The 16,949-nt window shown below is 40.5% G+C and overlaps 1 protein-coding gene across 1 annotated transcript in view; it reads right to left on the bottom strand.

The window, feature by feature from the left end:
• Positions 1-336: 336 nt before the first annotated feature.
• The window catches only part of cdkal1 (CDK5 regulatory subunit associated protein 1-like 1), a 208,772-nt gene continuing 192,159 nt past the window's right edge, over positions 337-16,949 (bottom strand). Inside the window, exons 14-15 of the mRNA XM_070912255.1 lie at positions 13,373-13,537; positions 337-1,407 (exon numbers count right to left, since the gene is read on the bottom strand). Of these exons, the coding sequence (XP_070768356.1) occupies positions 1,246-1,407; positions 13,373-13,537 (327 nt within the window). The 3' untranslated portion in view covers positions 337-1,245. The remainder of the gene's footprint in view (positions 1,408-13,372; positions 13,538-16,949) is intronic.

Genomic DNA, 16,949 nt, shown 5'->3' with positions numbered 1-16,949 from the left:
ATTGTATTGGAGTGGCAGCAGAAATCCCATAGGTGGATATCAGCTGGACACCACAACAGGTAAGTGAGAAAATATGAAACAACCCTTTAAGTTGGCAACAGAACTGCCCATCACATACACATAACATTGGGCGTGTGGTGTTCTGTAGGACTAAATGATGAGTCAGTAATGACCATCAATCAGCAGTCAGCATTGTCCACCTGGCAGATTGCCACTTGTTATAACTAATCAGGTAAGGTAAGACATACATATCAAATGAATTCCATTTGACTTTAATGTACAAGGCAAAAACCATCAAATGAAACAAACAAAACACTTTTTGAACAACCACTTTAATGAAACAACGTTAAAACAACTTGACGTCATGAAGATCTGAAAATATATTGTCCTTGTCTCTCATTCAAAAATAAATACTTTGAAATGAAGGTTACAAATGACCCTTAATCAGAGTATTATAAACATGATTACTTCTTTTCACAGACAAAAATCACTCATACTGTAAAGTAAGCACAGTTGAATGGGCAACTCTATAATGTACCTATAAAATTATGTTGGATAATTCATTAACACCTGAGAATCACTCAGCAACTCAGCAAGCTGAAAAGCGACTGACAGTTTCATCATTCTCAGACTTTGTTCAACTAGTTGTCGTGCTTAATTTATCTGTGAAACAGCTACACTCACCCAAAAACATAATTCAAAACACATATTTACCAGTTTACAGACGACGTCAGGCTTTAGCCTTTATTGAACAATAGACAAAGCATAACATTTTCCTGAAACAGCCTACACTTAGAAAAGTTCAAGCCTCATAATGAAACAAAAATATGAAACAGAATCTGTACTTGAAATACATTGTAATTCAAATCTAGGATGAACCAAAAAGGCTTGTATAAAAAGTGTTGGCTAAGGTTTGCAAAGACTGCTGACCTGTCATTGCCCATGTGGTTATTCTTACTTCACTGACAGAAGACACTGACATCAATTTGTTTGAAGAAAACAAAGTAAAATGACTGCTAAATGGTAAACTATGCCCTTTAATTAAAAAGTAAAAGTCTAGGTGACTGTAGGTGTCACTGATGTCGTCTCCTTTTCTTTGGGTTCATTTAAAATTAAATGAGAGCGATGTGGAGTTTGTTACAGGAGATCCAAAGAAACACCTGCTTCAAAAACACTGTTTAGGCTCCTATGATGTCACTGTCCTCTCCCTTGTTCAAAACCTTCTTCTCGTTTGCAACTGCTCCATCAGTACAGTTTCTCCACAATGAAGGCCAAGATGGCTGCTGCCAGAGCGAGCCCGATTCCCAGCTTCTTCAGGACTTCCCTGTCCAGACTATAAGAGCCCATCAACAAAACAGACGAAGAAGGTGTAGAGGCAGGACCTAGGATGCCATTGGCCACCTGTTCCTGTGGGGGGAAACATACAGAGAGACAACCACATTAGACTGAGATCAAAAGAGGTAGAGATTTTTCATGTAGCCTTTAATTATTATCATCATCCAAACACTGTAATAACAGTATAATTCTTGGTTTGAGATTTTACTGATTGCTCTCCTCTGCAAAGACATAAAGATTCCTGGATATTGAGCTTGGAGTTATTCAATCGAACTGCATGGCAGATATTTACGGATATGAGGGTCTCAGCCTAGTCTCCCCGCTCATTAGGAAAAGATGAGCATGTAAAGAAATACATATTTATTAAGTGCCTTTCAAATAATGTGCATTTACAATGGAACGTGATCGGAGGTTAAAAATGAACTATATAAAATGAACATAGCACAGATCCTCCTGTCATGAAGGCCACCATGTTCACCAGGTGGTGTACTTCCTGCTGTAGAGGAAGAGGAACTTTGCACTCACTGACTGAACCTGCTGGTGCTGTATTTTTTTCCCCCTGAAGTTTATTTTGCCACATCAATCAGCCAAATCATTATCTCCATAAACAGATGTCTGCATAGGAAGCAAGGGACAAGATTTTGATTTTGGAAACCTTTGTCAGACGATAGCCGAGATTGGCCAAATCATAATTCACTCAGCCCTTGGTTTTCCTTGGCTCTTCATAAAATTGCCATTTATGTGAGTGGGTGTAAGACTACCCTTCATGGGTCATTGCTGTTGATCATTATGTACATTTAGAAACACATCTATTGATGCCACTTGATATTAGGATCCATAGATACTGCAGTGGTGTCATCATTTAGGAGTGCAGAAGGGAATTACAGGGCTTTATCATTTCCTCCACTTTCCTGTCTCTATGTTGTCCTCTCACCATCTGTCTCTCTCCTCAGTTTCATTTGGAAATTACCAACACAATAATAAACAGAATTATAAAATTCACTGCTTATTTTGATAGTTTGTGGATGAAAGCATTCATAAAAGCAGCCATTTGCTTATGCAAATGAGTGCTTTTCAATTATGAAGCCATTATCTCTCTGAAAAGCAGTTAATGCAGTTTTGTAGTGATCCAATTATTACAGAGTGCTGTCTATTGAATCAAGCTGATGTTGAGGAAGGTGCACTGTGATGTAGTTACCTCAGGAGAGACATGAGAAAATAAGAGTTAGCACACCATTTTCTCGTTGCTTTTTTCAGTTTTTCTATGTCAAGTATAACTTCACATACAAATATATAGCAACATAGAAAATTCAGATTTTAAGTGTGCACCCTACATCAATGACTGCTTTGGGCTGAGTTTGCGTGTTTGACAAGTCGCCAATAGTCCAACATGCACATTTAAACAATGCACATGAGCATGTGATGCTGCTTACTGAAGCAACACTAAAAGCAGCTGTGATGAGAGCAACAGCAAAAATAAGAGTGTTTTTCAGTCACTGATGGTGTTAATATTATTCAGTTGGTAACACTGAATACTGATAACCAGCACCATTTCTCCCTCGCCCTCCCTCATTGATCATCATTACACATTTATTTTTATATGTTTTATCTTAATATCTGAGAGTCGACACCTGAGGTGCGATTTCAAGCAAAGCCAATTGACTGCTAAATAAATAATTCTGAACAAGATGTGGCTCTTTTACTTTGAGCAATCAACAAATTGGATGAGAGAACCAACACTGGTCAACATGTCTGGGTGGAGTGGAAATCAATCTGCATGACCTTGTGGTAGCTCCTATATGTCTCCTCCTGCATGACAGTTGGTAAAATGCCTTATCTCCAAGAAGGTGGATTATGCAGGGTGGTATTGAGCAACTGATCAGCAGCTTTCTAGAATAACCTTTAATCAAGTTCACTGGGGATAACTGTAAGAGGTTTGGCTTTGATATTTACCATAGATAGATTGACTCTCTGTCTCACCTTCCATTATTCCTTCTCTCTAAGGATTCCAAGTGAGAAGTTTTTCCACTTTTTTTCATCCTCCATCTTTTTCACCCAAGTAGGATGTTAAGCAAACTTAAAGAATTCTGTTTAACATTACTCGCATCTGGCTGTGCATATTATCTATTGCTATCTTATTTAGTTAAAAAGTTCCTAAAAGTTAGTCCTCAAAGAGTTCGAAATTCAGAAAAACTCAGAAATGTACATAAAAAGTTGCAATTGTAGAGAATTTGCATTCACACCTACGGCACTTTTGACCCATTAACTAAGAGTAAAAGCATGACAGGTTTTGGTGAGTACAAACGTGTGCCTGTATGTACAGTATGTATTAGTATGTAACAGAGTCAGTGCATGCCTACACGTGTTGCATGCACATGGATGCATAAGCAGCTGCAGAGTGTCTGTCCTCTGCCTCTCTATCCTCACCATTACTCCCATGTCCTCTGTGATGGTTTTGAACGCTACCTTGCCACCCACTCTTCTCCTCACTGTTGCTGAATAGTTTCTTCTGTTACCGCACACAATGGAGGACGGATACTATGACCGACAACGCCTACGTGACACATCCATAAGTCACTTATGGTAACTTCAGACAATACATGGAGGAAGAATCAGTAACAGAGGTCTGGCTGACGTATCCACGTTTGCTTAATGTTAGATATGGACTCCCATATGGTGAAACTGATATGCGGTTTTGTTGCTGTTTTGATGCTTGAAAAACAATATGGGTGCTTTTTGATAAGGTGTATCCATGTCAAGTCCTTGTCATAGTGCATGTGGTACTTGTCATAATCTCATAAGCAATAATATATTTGAAAAGTACTGTTGAGTGAGGTTACACTGTACGCTTTTAGCAGGATGAATGAACTGGCAGGGAGAAAAAAAGAGACAGAAGTTGGTTTTCTATCATTCATAACTTCTTGAACATGAATGAATGTCTGAATGAGAAAGGCTGCCCGTAAACAGAATCCACTAAATAACATCCACTTAATAAACTTGAGGAAGAAAAGGACCAAGATGAATATTTAATGGACTCTGAGACAAAAGGTGAAGCAGAGGAGCAAAGGACTGATGAAATAGAAAAAAGTTGAGCATCAAAACCATTATATTTCTCTCGGCCGAAACACCAAGTATACTGCCTTCTCTTCTATCCATCTATGTATCTGTCTCTCTGCAGGTGTCTTTTAACAACAGGCTACCAGGAGAGAGACTGAATAGTAGTAGTCTAAAATCTATTAATAGTAGGGAGGATAAGTGAAAATCCAAGTGCCAGTAGGTGCGTGTCAGCACAGTGGGAGAGAGTGGAGGAGGAGTGAAAAACTGAAAAAAGTGAAAAAAGAAATGAGGAAGGAGTGGAAGAAAGGGGGCAGGAAAAGATGAGAGATGTGGCTCTCAATGATAGTTCACCACCTGCTAGCTGGCATGCTGAGTTTGTGCATGTGTCTGTGAGAAAGAGAGAGCAAGAGCGTTGGCATTTGTGAGTAAGTATGGTTGTACGTGTAGGCCTGTGGTGGATAATGTCTGTCTCTCTGCTCACAGCGGTAGAACAGAGCAAAATAATCCTACTTTAAAATGATCTTACACTACACCAGTGGTACAGACTGGCTAGCACAGCCAGATACTTTTCCCTCGAGGTCTAGGACTCTCAAATGTCTCTGGGTCTCTTTCCACATATCCACACTTTAAAAAAAAAAAAAGAAAATCTGCTGGCGTGTCTGGTGCAGCCTCCGCCAACACACCGACATATTCACACAAAGATACACACAGCGACACACACACCACATCACGAGAGCCAGAAAGCACAATACACAGTGGTCACATTTCTCACATGATCCTCACCAGCTGTCAGTGTCACTCTAGACTATGGAGGTGGTTTGTGTGTGTTTGTGTGTGTGTGTGTGTGTGTGTGCATAAACAGATACTGTAACTGGTTCCTTAGTCACGGGTGATTTGACAAAGCCATAGTGACAATCACAATGAGCTGCAGCTGTATTTACAACTGGACAGTGAGATGGGAGAGAGGGATTATAAGTAATAGTTCTGATACAAATGAATGTCTTCGTTGGAACTCACTCACCAGTTCACAGATTATAACATTTGTTTGGTTGGTTAGTAGAAAGATAGAGGTTACAGCTGTAAAAAAAAAAAAAAAAAAAAAAAGGCAACAAAACAATGAATAGAGGCTCAGTGGGGAACTTGGGTCATGTCTCTTTGTGTCTTCCTCTTTCTCATCTGAAATTCCTCCACCAATGCAACTGTAAAACCCACTGACACCACAATGTATAGGCATGCAGGTATACCTGTTGTCACTTTACACACACTCGAACAAACATCCTAAACAACATCCTAATCCAAACATATTGTCAACAGAAGCAATAAACACAACAGTGAATCTGCTTGTGTCTGCAAGCCATGGGAATGGAAATCAATATCATCAGTTCTATCTACAACAAAACAATCAGAAAGTGAGAAATATCTTCTGTGATGAGGGCAAATGTTTGCTTACAGTTATTTAATGTGGTGTTACTGTGATATTTCATTGCTTTTAACTGCCTAGTTGTCACTAGGGTTGGTGTCCCAGTCAAGCAGTTATGTGACACAATTTGGAACATAATCAATTATCACAATGATAAAAAACTAAAGTGAAACAAAGGTCATATTTGAGAAAAGCCAGACTTACGTTTTTTTTTTAATTATTCTGTCTCTGCTTTTCAGGCTGTGATGACGTTTTCATGGAATTAGTAAAGTATTGGCTGTGTCCCACATACACGCTTCTGTATTAACATACCGTAGATGTGCACATCACAACATACAGTACCTTTAATTGACATTCAGCGCCACTATCACCTGCATTCTCTGCAAAGCCCACCAATGACTGTGCTTCCTGGTCTATCATCTAACAAAAAAATTGAGATATGGACACTAAAGCACTAACCAACTAATTCCATTGTACTGTCGAGGACATCCTGGCAGGATTATAAAAAAACTACAGTAGTGGCGTCCAAAATAATTGAGACAGACCCACCTTCACTTAACAATCCCTGTTGAATGTTACCTGCTGCATACGAAAAACCCAAAACATCATTAAAGACACCAGTATTCCTGCTCACTCACTGCTTCCTCTGCCGCCAGATGGGAAACGCACCAGAGCATCACCAAATCAGCAGCACCACCCAGCTGATAGACAGTTGCTTTCTATAGGCAACAGACTGATTAAAACAACTATCTCTCTCATACACACACTTGGACTCATTGCGCATGTTACAGGGTATACTGTACTTGTCTATATACCTGACTAACATAGACATAAATAAGTATCCTTTATACTCATTAAAACACACGCACACACAAAGATGCATGAAGTTGTTTCCACACAAATAGGTTTACAGTTACTAAATACAGAAGACACTACATAACTATCTATCTACTATCTAGTGTACTTACACACACAGACACACAGTCAGATTACAAGTAAATACGGCACTGCAGTATACCAATTACTCTTCACACAGACAAAAGCCTCCTGTTACCTCAGTCATATTGTAACTTTACCTGCAAGCAAAGAATGGAAGAGGCCTGAGGTGGCTGTTAGACAACCAGCAATATATTTCAGATTTAATTTGACATTATAAATTACACCATTACATTAAGTAACCTGGTGTTCAAAGCAATTTACCAACAAGGTATGTGTTTGGAGTCATTCCAGGTAATGCCTCTCTGGTGATAGAGTAGCAAAGTGTTTTCCTGAGCCTGGGATTCAAGAGGGAAGATTATATTTCTCAGGTGGATCCCAACACTGAAACAAGTTTAAGTGAGCAAAGTTGCGGATATCATTAGCAAGATTACAGATTGGTGAAAAATGTCACAAAAAAATGTGAAAGCAAAACCCCACATTAAACGGTTGACTGCCTACAGTCTATAGACTGGATGTGGAGGTTATGGGAGACCAGAATTTCCACTGAACCTTCATTCAGCCACACATCAGTGCAGGGAGATGCCTAATAAGTAACCAATATAACATATCTTCTCTCATCTAAGTCTTAACACATTCAGCAAATTTCTTCTTAACAAATAGCAGAAGGGATACAGTAGGTTGCTAAACCTCTCAGCCTGATGCAACTGAGGATTAGGGTATGTCTGAGGGTTTAGCGGGACTGCTCTTGACATGTGCTTCTGTTAAAAGATAACTTTTAACAAGGTTCATGGTTCATGGGTTTTAAATAAAGATTATCTTCTCTCTCAATCAAATACTATTCCAAAAGCAAGAATTAACTGCTGAGACATACTTCAGCCAAACTGCAGCTGTAATTCTGTTGAGACATGGCATGTTGAGCTTAAGAGGACAGTGAAATTCACAAATCAGTGACTCATCTGCTGAAGAGCTGTGCTGAGAAGAGTTTGTTTACAGGCCCATACTGGGGAAAGTCTATTTTTACGATAACATGGAAGAGAAAGCCAAACATGATTACTCAATAACTTTTTTCCCAAACAGTTGTTGGCTAAGTGCTTTGTTATTTACATCTGCCATCTGTGCTTCAAAAGCAAACTCGGAGCAAGGGGCATTTAAAACCCCCTGACATTTTAAATAAACAAAACACAATGAAGCTACGTGATGCCATTTGACATGTTAGGTAAGAAAACTGAAAATAGACGTGGCTGATATTTTGATGGCTTAACATTTATTCCTTTGTTACTGTGGCTTTGGTTCTTCAAGTATACACAAAGCGCAGGCCATGTAATACAATTTGACATGCTAAATGAAACGCTTAAAATAGCTGTGCCTGCTGTTTTGAAGGCAAAACAAATTATTTGCTACTAGAGTAAACAAAGTCATGCAAAGGCCAAGCAAAACCTTTTGACATTTTAAATAAAAAGTTTAAAAATAGATTTGAGAGGATTAACTGTATCCCGACCAGAACAGACAGATTAATCTTTGATTTTTGTTATTTTCCTGACAATACAGATGACAACATGTGTGCTCAACGCAACATCAAAGCAAACAATCCATAACAGCTGCATGTCAACACGGAGCGGTTCAATTGTTTGGGGTGAAATACAGATTTTTGTTTGAGCGTTATGCCTGTGTGTGTATATGTGTGTGTTTTGTCTACATGGTGATTGTGTGTGTACAGCCAGTGTCTCATATAGCCTGCAGCTACTAAGAGTCTGCCATGCACACCAGGGGGGACTGTGCATCGGTGTATATGTGTGTGTATAAGCTTTGTTTTACCAATGAATCCGTAGTATATGTTAGTGTGTGTCTGTGTTTATGTATTGCAAGCATTATGATGCAAAGTACCAGCAATCCTACCCACTCAGCCTGTACAAGGATATGTAAAGATATAATTAGAAAATGACCACATCCACGCAGTGTGTGTTTTTGTATATTCCTCTCCTGCCACCCATTCAAGCCAAACCAGTAAAATACAAACACAAACACACAGGATGGATAAACTGATTAAAACAGAATTGGGAGGATAAATGAGGCATAAGGAAGAAAGGTAGTGAAGGAAATGATGAAAATAGAAACAGAAAGAAAGAAACTGACAAATAGAGCTTTAAAGAACAAGAAAGAAAGGAACAAGGAAGGCTGGAAAAACTAAGAATACCAGCTCTAGACAAAAGGAAAAAGGCCAGCAAATGTAATACTCCAGCGGAGATCTGTCCATTTACCTCCATTTTTTGTTATTCTGTCCTCTCTCTCCCAGTTCTCTCCTTTTGCTATTCTGTTGTTCATACGAACTGTCAATTTGCTGTCTTGTGGAAGGAGCAGAGCCGTTTTCTTCTCTCTCTCCCATTCTCTCTGTCTCCTTGACAAAGTATGCTGTGAAAGAGCTGGTTATTGGATGGCACTCAAGCTGCTTTTCTGATCCGTCTACCTTGCTCTCTCCCTTTCATTCTTGCTTCATATTTAAGCCCCCCCCCCCCCCCCCCCCCCCCCCCATCATTTAATTTCATCTGAGGATGGGGACTGGTGAAGATGCTTCCTCTTTTTCTTTCCTCCACCATGCTGTTGAGTGCTTTCTCTGCTATTGTGTCCCACTAAAAGACTCATTACTGTCCTTTCCTGACGGAAAGTGCTGTTTCTGTGAACAAAGGGCTGATAGACGGAGAGATAGAGAGAGAGAGAGATGTCATCCATGTCAATAAAAGCAAATTTCTTTCTCTAAAACCTTGCTCTTGTTTCATGTAATGAAATGGCAAAAACACCAAGGCCTGTTAATGAACATGTCACACCGCACAAAGGAATGAAAGCCAAGGAAGGAAAAATGAAGGAGAGAAAGTCAGGCTGAAAGACAGAAAGCAAAACAAAAAGGAGGGGAAAGCCAGGAGATAAAAGATGACAGAAACTGAGGAAAAAGACAAGAAATAATAATAATAAAAACCCCTCAAACATTATACTACTGCTTGTGAGGATCACCCACACCTCCTAATTCCTATTCTGGTAAGTGGCAGGGATCATCATCAGAAAGGCAGGGGAACACCACGACAGATTGCCAGTTCATTACAGGGTGACCACAGAAACAAACACGTCATAAAAGTCTTCACCTGACCTGCATGTTTTGGGGGTTTGGGAGAACCTGACGTGCCTAAAGCGTAACGTCTAGTGAACACAGGAAAAACATCCACACAGAAAAGATGTAATCAAGTCAAGCGTGTCAAATCGGCCAATTGGAATTAATGTTACCCTCGCTGGTATTTACTTTCAAATTTTTGACTTAAAAACGGTGGGTGCCACAGCAGCTCGATAGCTTTAGGCACTAAAACCTCCAACCAGCATCTGATTAAATACGTCAAGAATTGCATGTTGGGTTTGGCTCCTATGCTTCATAAATTTGGCTTTAAGAGCAGATATCCTCTGCAAACTGCAGAAACAAAGAGCAGTGTGCCATTAGATCACTACTCATCCATCCATAATTCCTATATTTGTCTATATGTTCACACATCCATGCATCCATTCATCTGCCCATCCATCAGCTGTGTGCATCTAAGCCATCATGTCCCACATCCATGCATCCATATTTGTCTGTCCACTTTCAGGTCCATCCATCCACAGCCATCCACACAAGCTTTCACATGCCACTCCTCTATACATCCATCCATCTATCCATCCTGCCATATCGCTTAATTCCCACACACATCAGTATGCTGGCTGCTGAGCAATCATCTCTCTCCATCTCTGAAATGATAGATCTCTCACTTTGTTCCTCTTTCGACAAATGGACATTATAGACCTTAGTGGGTTCCTCTGCCTATCCAATCACCCACTTATCTACCATTCTTTCTTTTTCTCACTTTCTCTTACAACTCTCCTCTGCATCTTAGATGAAACGACAAAGCTCAGACTCCGTCCTTCTATCAGCTACCCAGCTATCATGGACCTCATCACACAATCTCTCTCCTCCTGGTCCTTTATTCTTCTGTTTTTCTCTCGCTCTGCCAAAAGCCTGTAATTATAGACTCTGCTGCAAGACATGGGGGTGAGCATATATCTGCCTTTCCCTAATCACTCATTCATCACACACACACACACACACACACACACACACACACACATACACACTCAGCTCAGTGTGTGGTGGATCCACGCAGAGTCATAGAAAATAGATGGTCTTATATAATATGTATAGGCCAGCCACCAGTGTGTATATGCACAAGTGCATATCCTTAGATATGTGTTTATATATGCCAGTGTCAGATTGTACAGAATGCATGTCTGTGTATGTGTATATTCAATCAGACCTCTTCACTCCTAATAATAATAGTGATACTGGACACATGGCTGTCAAGGACATCACATATACTAGAGGGCAGTACTGTAAGCGTGTCTGTGTGTGTAGCTTGCAGATACTGCTGTTTCCAAGCCATTAGGTCACTTATCTATTAGCACTGTGCTCCAGAGCCACTCTGCTGTCATTAAGAGCCGACAATGCAGGTCATAAGGACTATGGATTGCAGATCATCAGCAGCATCACTGGAGATCACTTAATATAACAATATGTTAATTGCCAATATGCTGTGGACAGCAGAGACAAGCATTCATGATTTTTTCCAGATACACCACTGTATTACATTTTTAACCATACCTTAGCAAGTGCACATTTAGTTTCACTATTCTTTGTTGCTCTTGCTATGACTTTCTTATGCTGTGGTTACCAGTCTTGTGGTTGTCTAAAGCCAGCACACCACTGACGCTGCCCATATACACAAATAGTCAGAGTAGATTTTATACATCGTCACTCTATAAAAAAGAAAGAGACAAAATATGTAATATATATATGAAATATATCTTTTTACTCCCTCTAAATATAAATGATCTTCTAGAGCAAGTTGAGGGTAAGATGATGACTTTACCTCAATTTTCCCCTGAAGAAAACCCCCCGAGACACATGTAGACCTTAGGACTGGTAATAATTGTCGTCAGGAAATATTTGCATAAAGATATTTACAGTACAAAGACTGGACAAAGTGTATGTCAGTGTGTGGGAAAATAAGGTGTGAAGAGTGTGACAATCTATGTACAAGCGAGTGCATGTGTTGTAACATCAGTAAAAGTAAAATGAAGGCCTGCACGTTTTGTGTAAGAATGTCGAAGAGTGTTGAAACAATGCCAGTCTGGGGGAAAGTAAGAGGGGGAAAACAAATGCAAGTGTGTGTGTTGGATGGGCTGCAGACTTTATGAGGCTACTAGTTTTACAAGGTCTAGTCCTTACTGCTGAACTTTTCATTGCCAAGTGACGTGCTGCTTGGCTTGCTGTGAAACCTTTCTCTTTCTTTCCTTTTATCTCATTCTCTGCCATCCATTTCTCTCTCTCTGTCTCTCTGCTTGCTTTCCTCTTCATCAGTGTCCCCCTCTCTCTCTCATGTCTCTGTCTGTTCCTTCCGTCCCCTCCCTCTCTGTCTGGTAGTAAAGGCTGATGGAGTGTGAAATTAGAAAGTGTATCATATTCTGCTCTGTGGCTCCATGTCCTGAGCTATAAGCTACAGCTAGTCAGAGTGAAAAATAACATGCAGTGAAACAGATACATTAACATGGTGTTTGTGTGTGTGTGTGTGTGTGTGTGTGTGTGTGTGTGTGTATGTGGTAGAAAGGAAGATAGAGGACAGTTTAGCCAGGCACAGCTTATCTAAAATTACTTATCTCACGCCTGGTACACTGGTGCTTTTCCACAAGCTGCAGAAGCAAGCATGGATTAAAAATGTGGACAGACACACACACACACACACGCACACACACACACACACACCTTATTCATTTGCTGACCGAACAAAATTTGAATAGCCTGTTGTAAACTCAACTTTTATAGTTTTGATAAGGACAAAACACACAGTGAGAGCTTGACAGATGTAGGATAGGTCCTCTCATTACCTGAAAATATCTGGTAGACAGATGTACACTAGCATAGACACACTACGTAGGCAACTGATTCAAAGTTTCTAAGTATAGCCTGCACTGACCTAACTTTATCAAGACAAAATTACTTAATATGTAATAATATAGGTGAATAAGGCTAGCACTAGCAGCTAAAACAACTTTCAAAGAACCTGAATCAAATTGCATCAAATGGACTCTAAAACACAGTGTATCCTATCTCTCCAAAATGATCTATTGTCTTTGTATTGGATCATGAACCATGTATCCAGATACCTACCATACTCATCTCTACTGCTCAAATGTGTGGTATAGTGTAAAACAATGCTGTGTTTTATTTATTTAGTACTGACTGACATCTCTAGGTCCTGTATAATTCATTTCAGCTCCATATGTAGTGCAATTCCTTCTTTTTTACGTCAACCACTTTGTAAACTCTAGTTCAAGGTGATTCTTAGTAAATACAGTTTACGATAAGTATTATCACTTCAGTTGTGTTGTATTCTTCTCATAGTACAGCCATGAAGTGATGCCAGTGTTTACATACATGCATTTGTTTGACTCGCTGTGCATTTGTTTTTATGTCACTTTGATTTATAGTACTGTAGCTATGGCTACTAACTATGTCTGTATGCGGGTGTGCATGTATTTGTGTTGGTTTACCTGCATCAGGCCAGACACCTGTCCTTTCCGAAGTGGTGCAGCAATGGAGGGAGTGAACGGTTTACTGTCTTCTAGTGGTCGACCTTTCAGGAAGTGTTTTCCTGCCTCGTAGATGTACACCTCAATCATCTTCCCTTTGAACTCAGCCCTCTTAGGTACCAGCACCTGCAAACCAGGAGAGACACGTCATAACTGATGTCACTGCAAATGAAAGCCCTGACAAATAACCATAAGGAACAATTATTTAACATTTGGGTTTTTATTCATTGTAGCAGCGACTGAGGAAATACACCTACACTGAAAAAGATACCAAATAAATCGCATCACATTAGTAGAGCACAATATATAATACTACTGAGTGAATGTTATGAGATTTATGAGGAACAGGACAAAAGTAATGTGTCATATAGTGACTGCATTTCAGCGATATCAGAGAGATAAATCCAGCAACTTGCTGTCATTCTCCTCAACAGGCAGACCTGTATCAACATCCATTCCACCAAATAACCAACCCTCTGCATGTTTCTCCACATCTGTCAATTAACCACTGCTCAAAACTGTTCTCCCCAATGCACCCCCACGTTGTTATTTAGCTAGTCCCTGCCTGCTTACAAAAAAAAACACAGGGCTGAGTGTTTTCAGTTCCATTTATGGAAGCCCTCAAGGTCACAAACTACAGCAATAGCTGTGAGATGAACCACTGGGATTTACTGGTTTGTCTTATTATTTCACCATGGCAACTATAAATCTCGGCTGATCACAGCAGGAAGGAAGAGAAAACAAAGAGTTATAATTACGGCTTAGTGTGAAATGGAATTTGTTCTTAATGACTTACCCCTGTAAATAAAGATCATATGCAAATGCTTTTTTCAAAACAAGTTTTAAACTAACCACAAAGCTGACGGATTGACAACGATGTATGTTGTTCGGCTAGAGAACTGATTTACTTCTTTTCTTCAGCTCTTGCTTTCAGATTCAATAGCTCTGGCACACACAAATAGAACGATTGGTGTGGTGGCACTGCAATTCCTTAATTAATTAGTAATGAAATTGTTACACAAGTTCAAACACAATGCGTAATATATTATTATTATTATTATATATAAATAATGATAATGTGGATTTTGCTTGCCTCTGTCCACGGGCAGATCAGAGACTAAGATCAGCAGCAGTACCGCAACCTTGGACCTGCTGGGGCTTCAATGTCTTGCCCAAGTTCACTTCAGCAGGGTGGTTGCATGCTGACTCAGATCATCTGGTGGTCTGTCTAAGCATTACAGGACTCTGCAGGGCTAAGCTACTGACTGGGCAGAGAATAGCACGTGAACTGGTGGAGGGAGTGTTACTGCTGTGATGGCAGGAGAAAGCCTGGCTCAGTGTTAATCTGTCAGTCTTTATCCAGCTGGTGGAATATAATAGCCGACGGAGAACAGGCCAGACAGACACACAGCCAGCGCCACACCTGCCTAATCAACACACCTGCTGCTCGACACTCTGACCACTGTGAGGGTGTGTGTGTATCTGTGTGTGTAAGTAGCCAGCAACCAGGCTGGGAGCAGAGAGGAAAAACAGCAGGGCACTGGGGGAGGTAGGTGAGCATGTGTAAGTGTGTGTGTGTGTAGGTGAGGGTCATTCGAGGCCCATTACAAAGTGATTAAATGATGAAAGAGCTTGTCCGTTTTCATTGGAACCCAACCCCCCCCCACCCCCCCACACACACACACCTCCTGCTTCCTCACATAGCCACTAACAGATACACACACACACACGGGTTGGGTGCTTATTATACCCGTCAAGATAGATATCCATCTGATGGTGTAAAAGTGAAACTAGGCCAGTTGTTCACGCTCATACCTCTCTCTACCTTATTCCCCACTTCCCTCCACGCACATACCCACCCCCGCCTGTCCTTTTCTTTGCTTTTAACTTCTTTCCTGACCCATGACTTCCTCATTTTGTTCTCCCTCAACCACCCAATCCCTCCAAGTGAACTGTTCTATGTTTTTCTTCTCTCTTTCTCTACATTCTCTCTTTTCTATGAAATCTTTGGGATGTCGTTATCCAGAGAGATGTACAGGAAGTTTAACCTTTGTGATTACAATATACCACCAAAAATAAATATTGAGTTCTTAGAATAATCATATACTGTATATACAAGTGAGGAATAATGACTGGAGGTTCTCAAAATACAACTTGCACTGTGGGTCAGACCTCTGCAACGTGTATACAAGCTTATGTGTATGTACTGCATGTGTCCATGTGTCCCGTGGATGTAGACATACAGGCTACATGATATGGGGATGTATCCCTCGGGGGAACATATTGGTACATAGTGTTTTCAAGTTCTTTTTCAAAGTCAGAGAGTGATTTAGGAGGGAAAACATCAAACAAGTCAATGTGCTCTCCTCTTGAGTACAGTGAACAGACACACATGACATACATGTCTGCATATGCACAAATGCATGAAGGAGTGTGCACTCACACATACATGAACCGAGTGACACTTGTAAGTAAAGTTTATAGCCTGCAGAAGGAGGTGCAAAGGAGGAGGAGAGGAAAGTGGAAGGGAGGAAAATTATTGCCATCCCCTGCCCTCCCCGCTAATAAAAAGCATAACTTCAAACATGTTTCTGATGATGGTTAAAGCAGGAGGAAATTGATTTATTTGAAGATGTGTTAAAGTGAATTTTTCACAGGTTGAGAGAGGGTCTTTGAAGCCATGCGGATTTGTGTGTATGTGAACAGCTGTATGTGCGTGTGTAGGATGGAATGTTCATGTCTTTAGGGCTGACCTTAATGTTAGTACAGTAAAAAAAAGCAAAAGGTACTGCCGCTATCAGCTGCCAAATGCTCTCAAGACCACCGCAGGGTGGATGTGTGTGTATTTGTGAGTATGTGTGATATTATAGCTAACCTACTTTAGTCAATACAAGCTTAAGCTTCTGACACCTGCTGTGAGTACTCCTGTGACATGCAAAGCAAAGCTTCTGATCTGAAGCCCCTTTCACACGTGCAGTCTATCCCTGAAATGTTCAGGAACATTTCCTGCATGGGATCATGTGTGAATGGGAGCAGGGATCGATATTCAGGGAAATCTGTACCACCAATTTCCCACCTCAAAACCTAGTAACATTTCAGGGAAAATGACGGTACACGGTGCTGTGAATGAAAGCACTAACATTGCTGGGACCAACAAAGGTAAAGGGTTATATCCGTCTGACGAAAGACGCTTTCATGTGGAGCGAGCGAACCAATCAATAGACTGATAACATATTTGAATCTGTGACTCACTTACAGTTGCCTTGCCAATGCTTTCGCAGGCGATTTGATAAGTAAAACATTACTTGTCTTGCAAACTTGTTGAATATTAAATACATTACAAGAACACTGGCACCAGACAAAAGCAGTTCCTCGCCTGCCGTGTTCTTGAAAATAATAAGAGACATCTTCTGCCGCATACACGTACATCCGGCCTTGACTTTTATGGTGGCTGGCATTCATAAGTGTTGCATTACCGCCATCTGCTAGACTTTTCCTCGCCGGCAATGCCATGGCATGTGTAAAAAGGCACAAGACG

This window comes from Enoplosus armatus, chromosome 9 (assembly GCF_043641665.1).
Source record: "Enoplosus armatus isolate fEnoArm2 chromosome 9, fEnoArm2.hap1, whole genome shotgun sequence".
Lineage (NCBI taxonomy): Eukaryota > Metazoa > Chordata > Actinopteri > Centrarchiformes > Enoplosidae > Enoplosus > Enoplosus armatus.
This window is presented reverse-complemented; position numbering and strand designations above follow the sequence as displayed.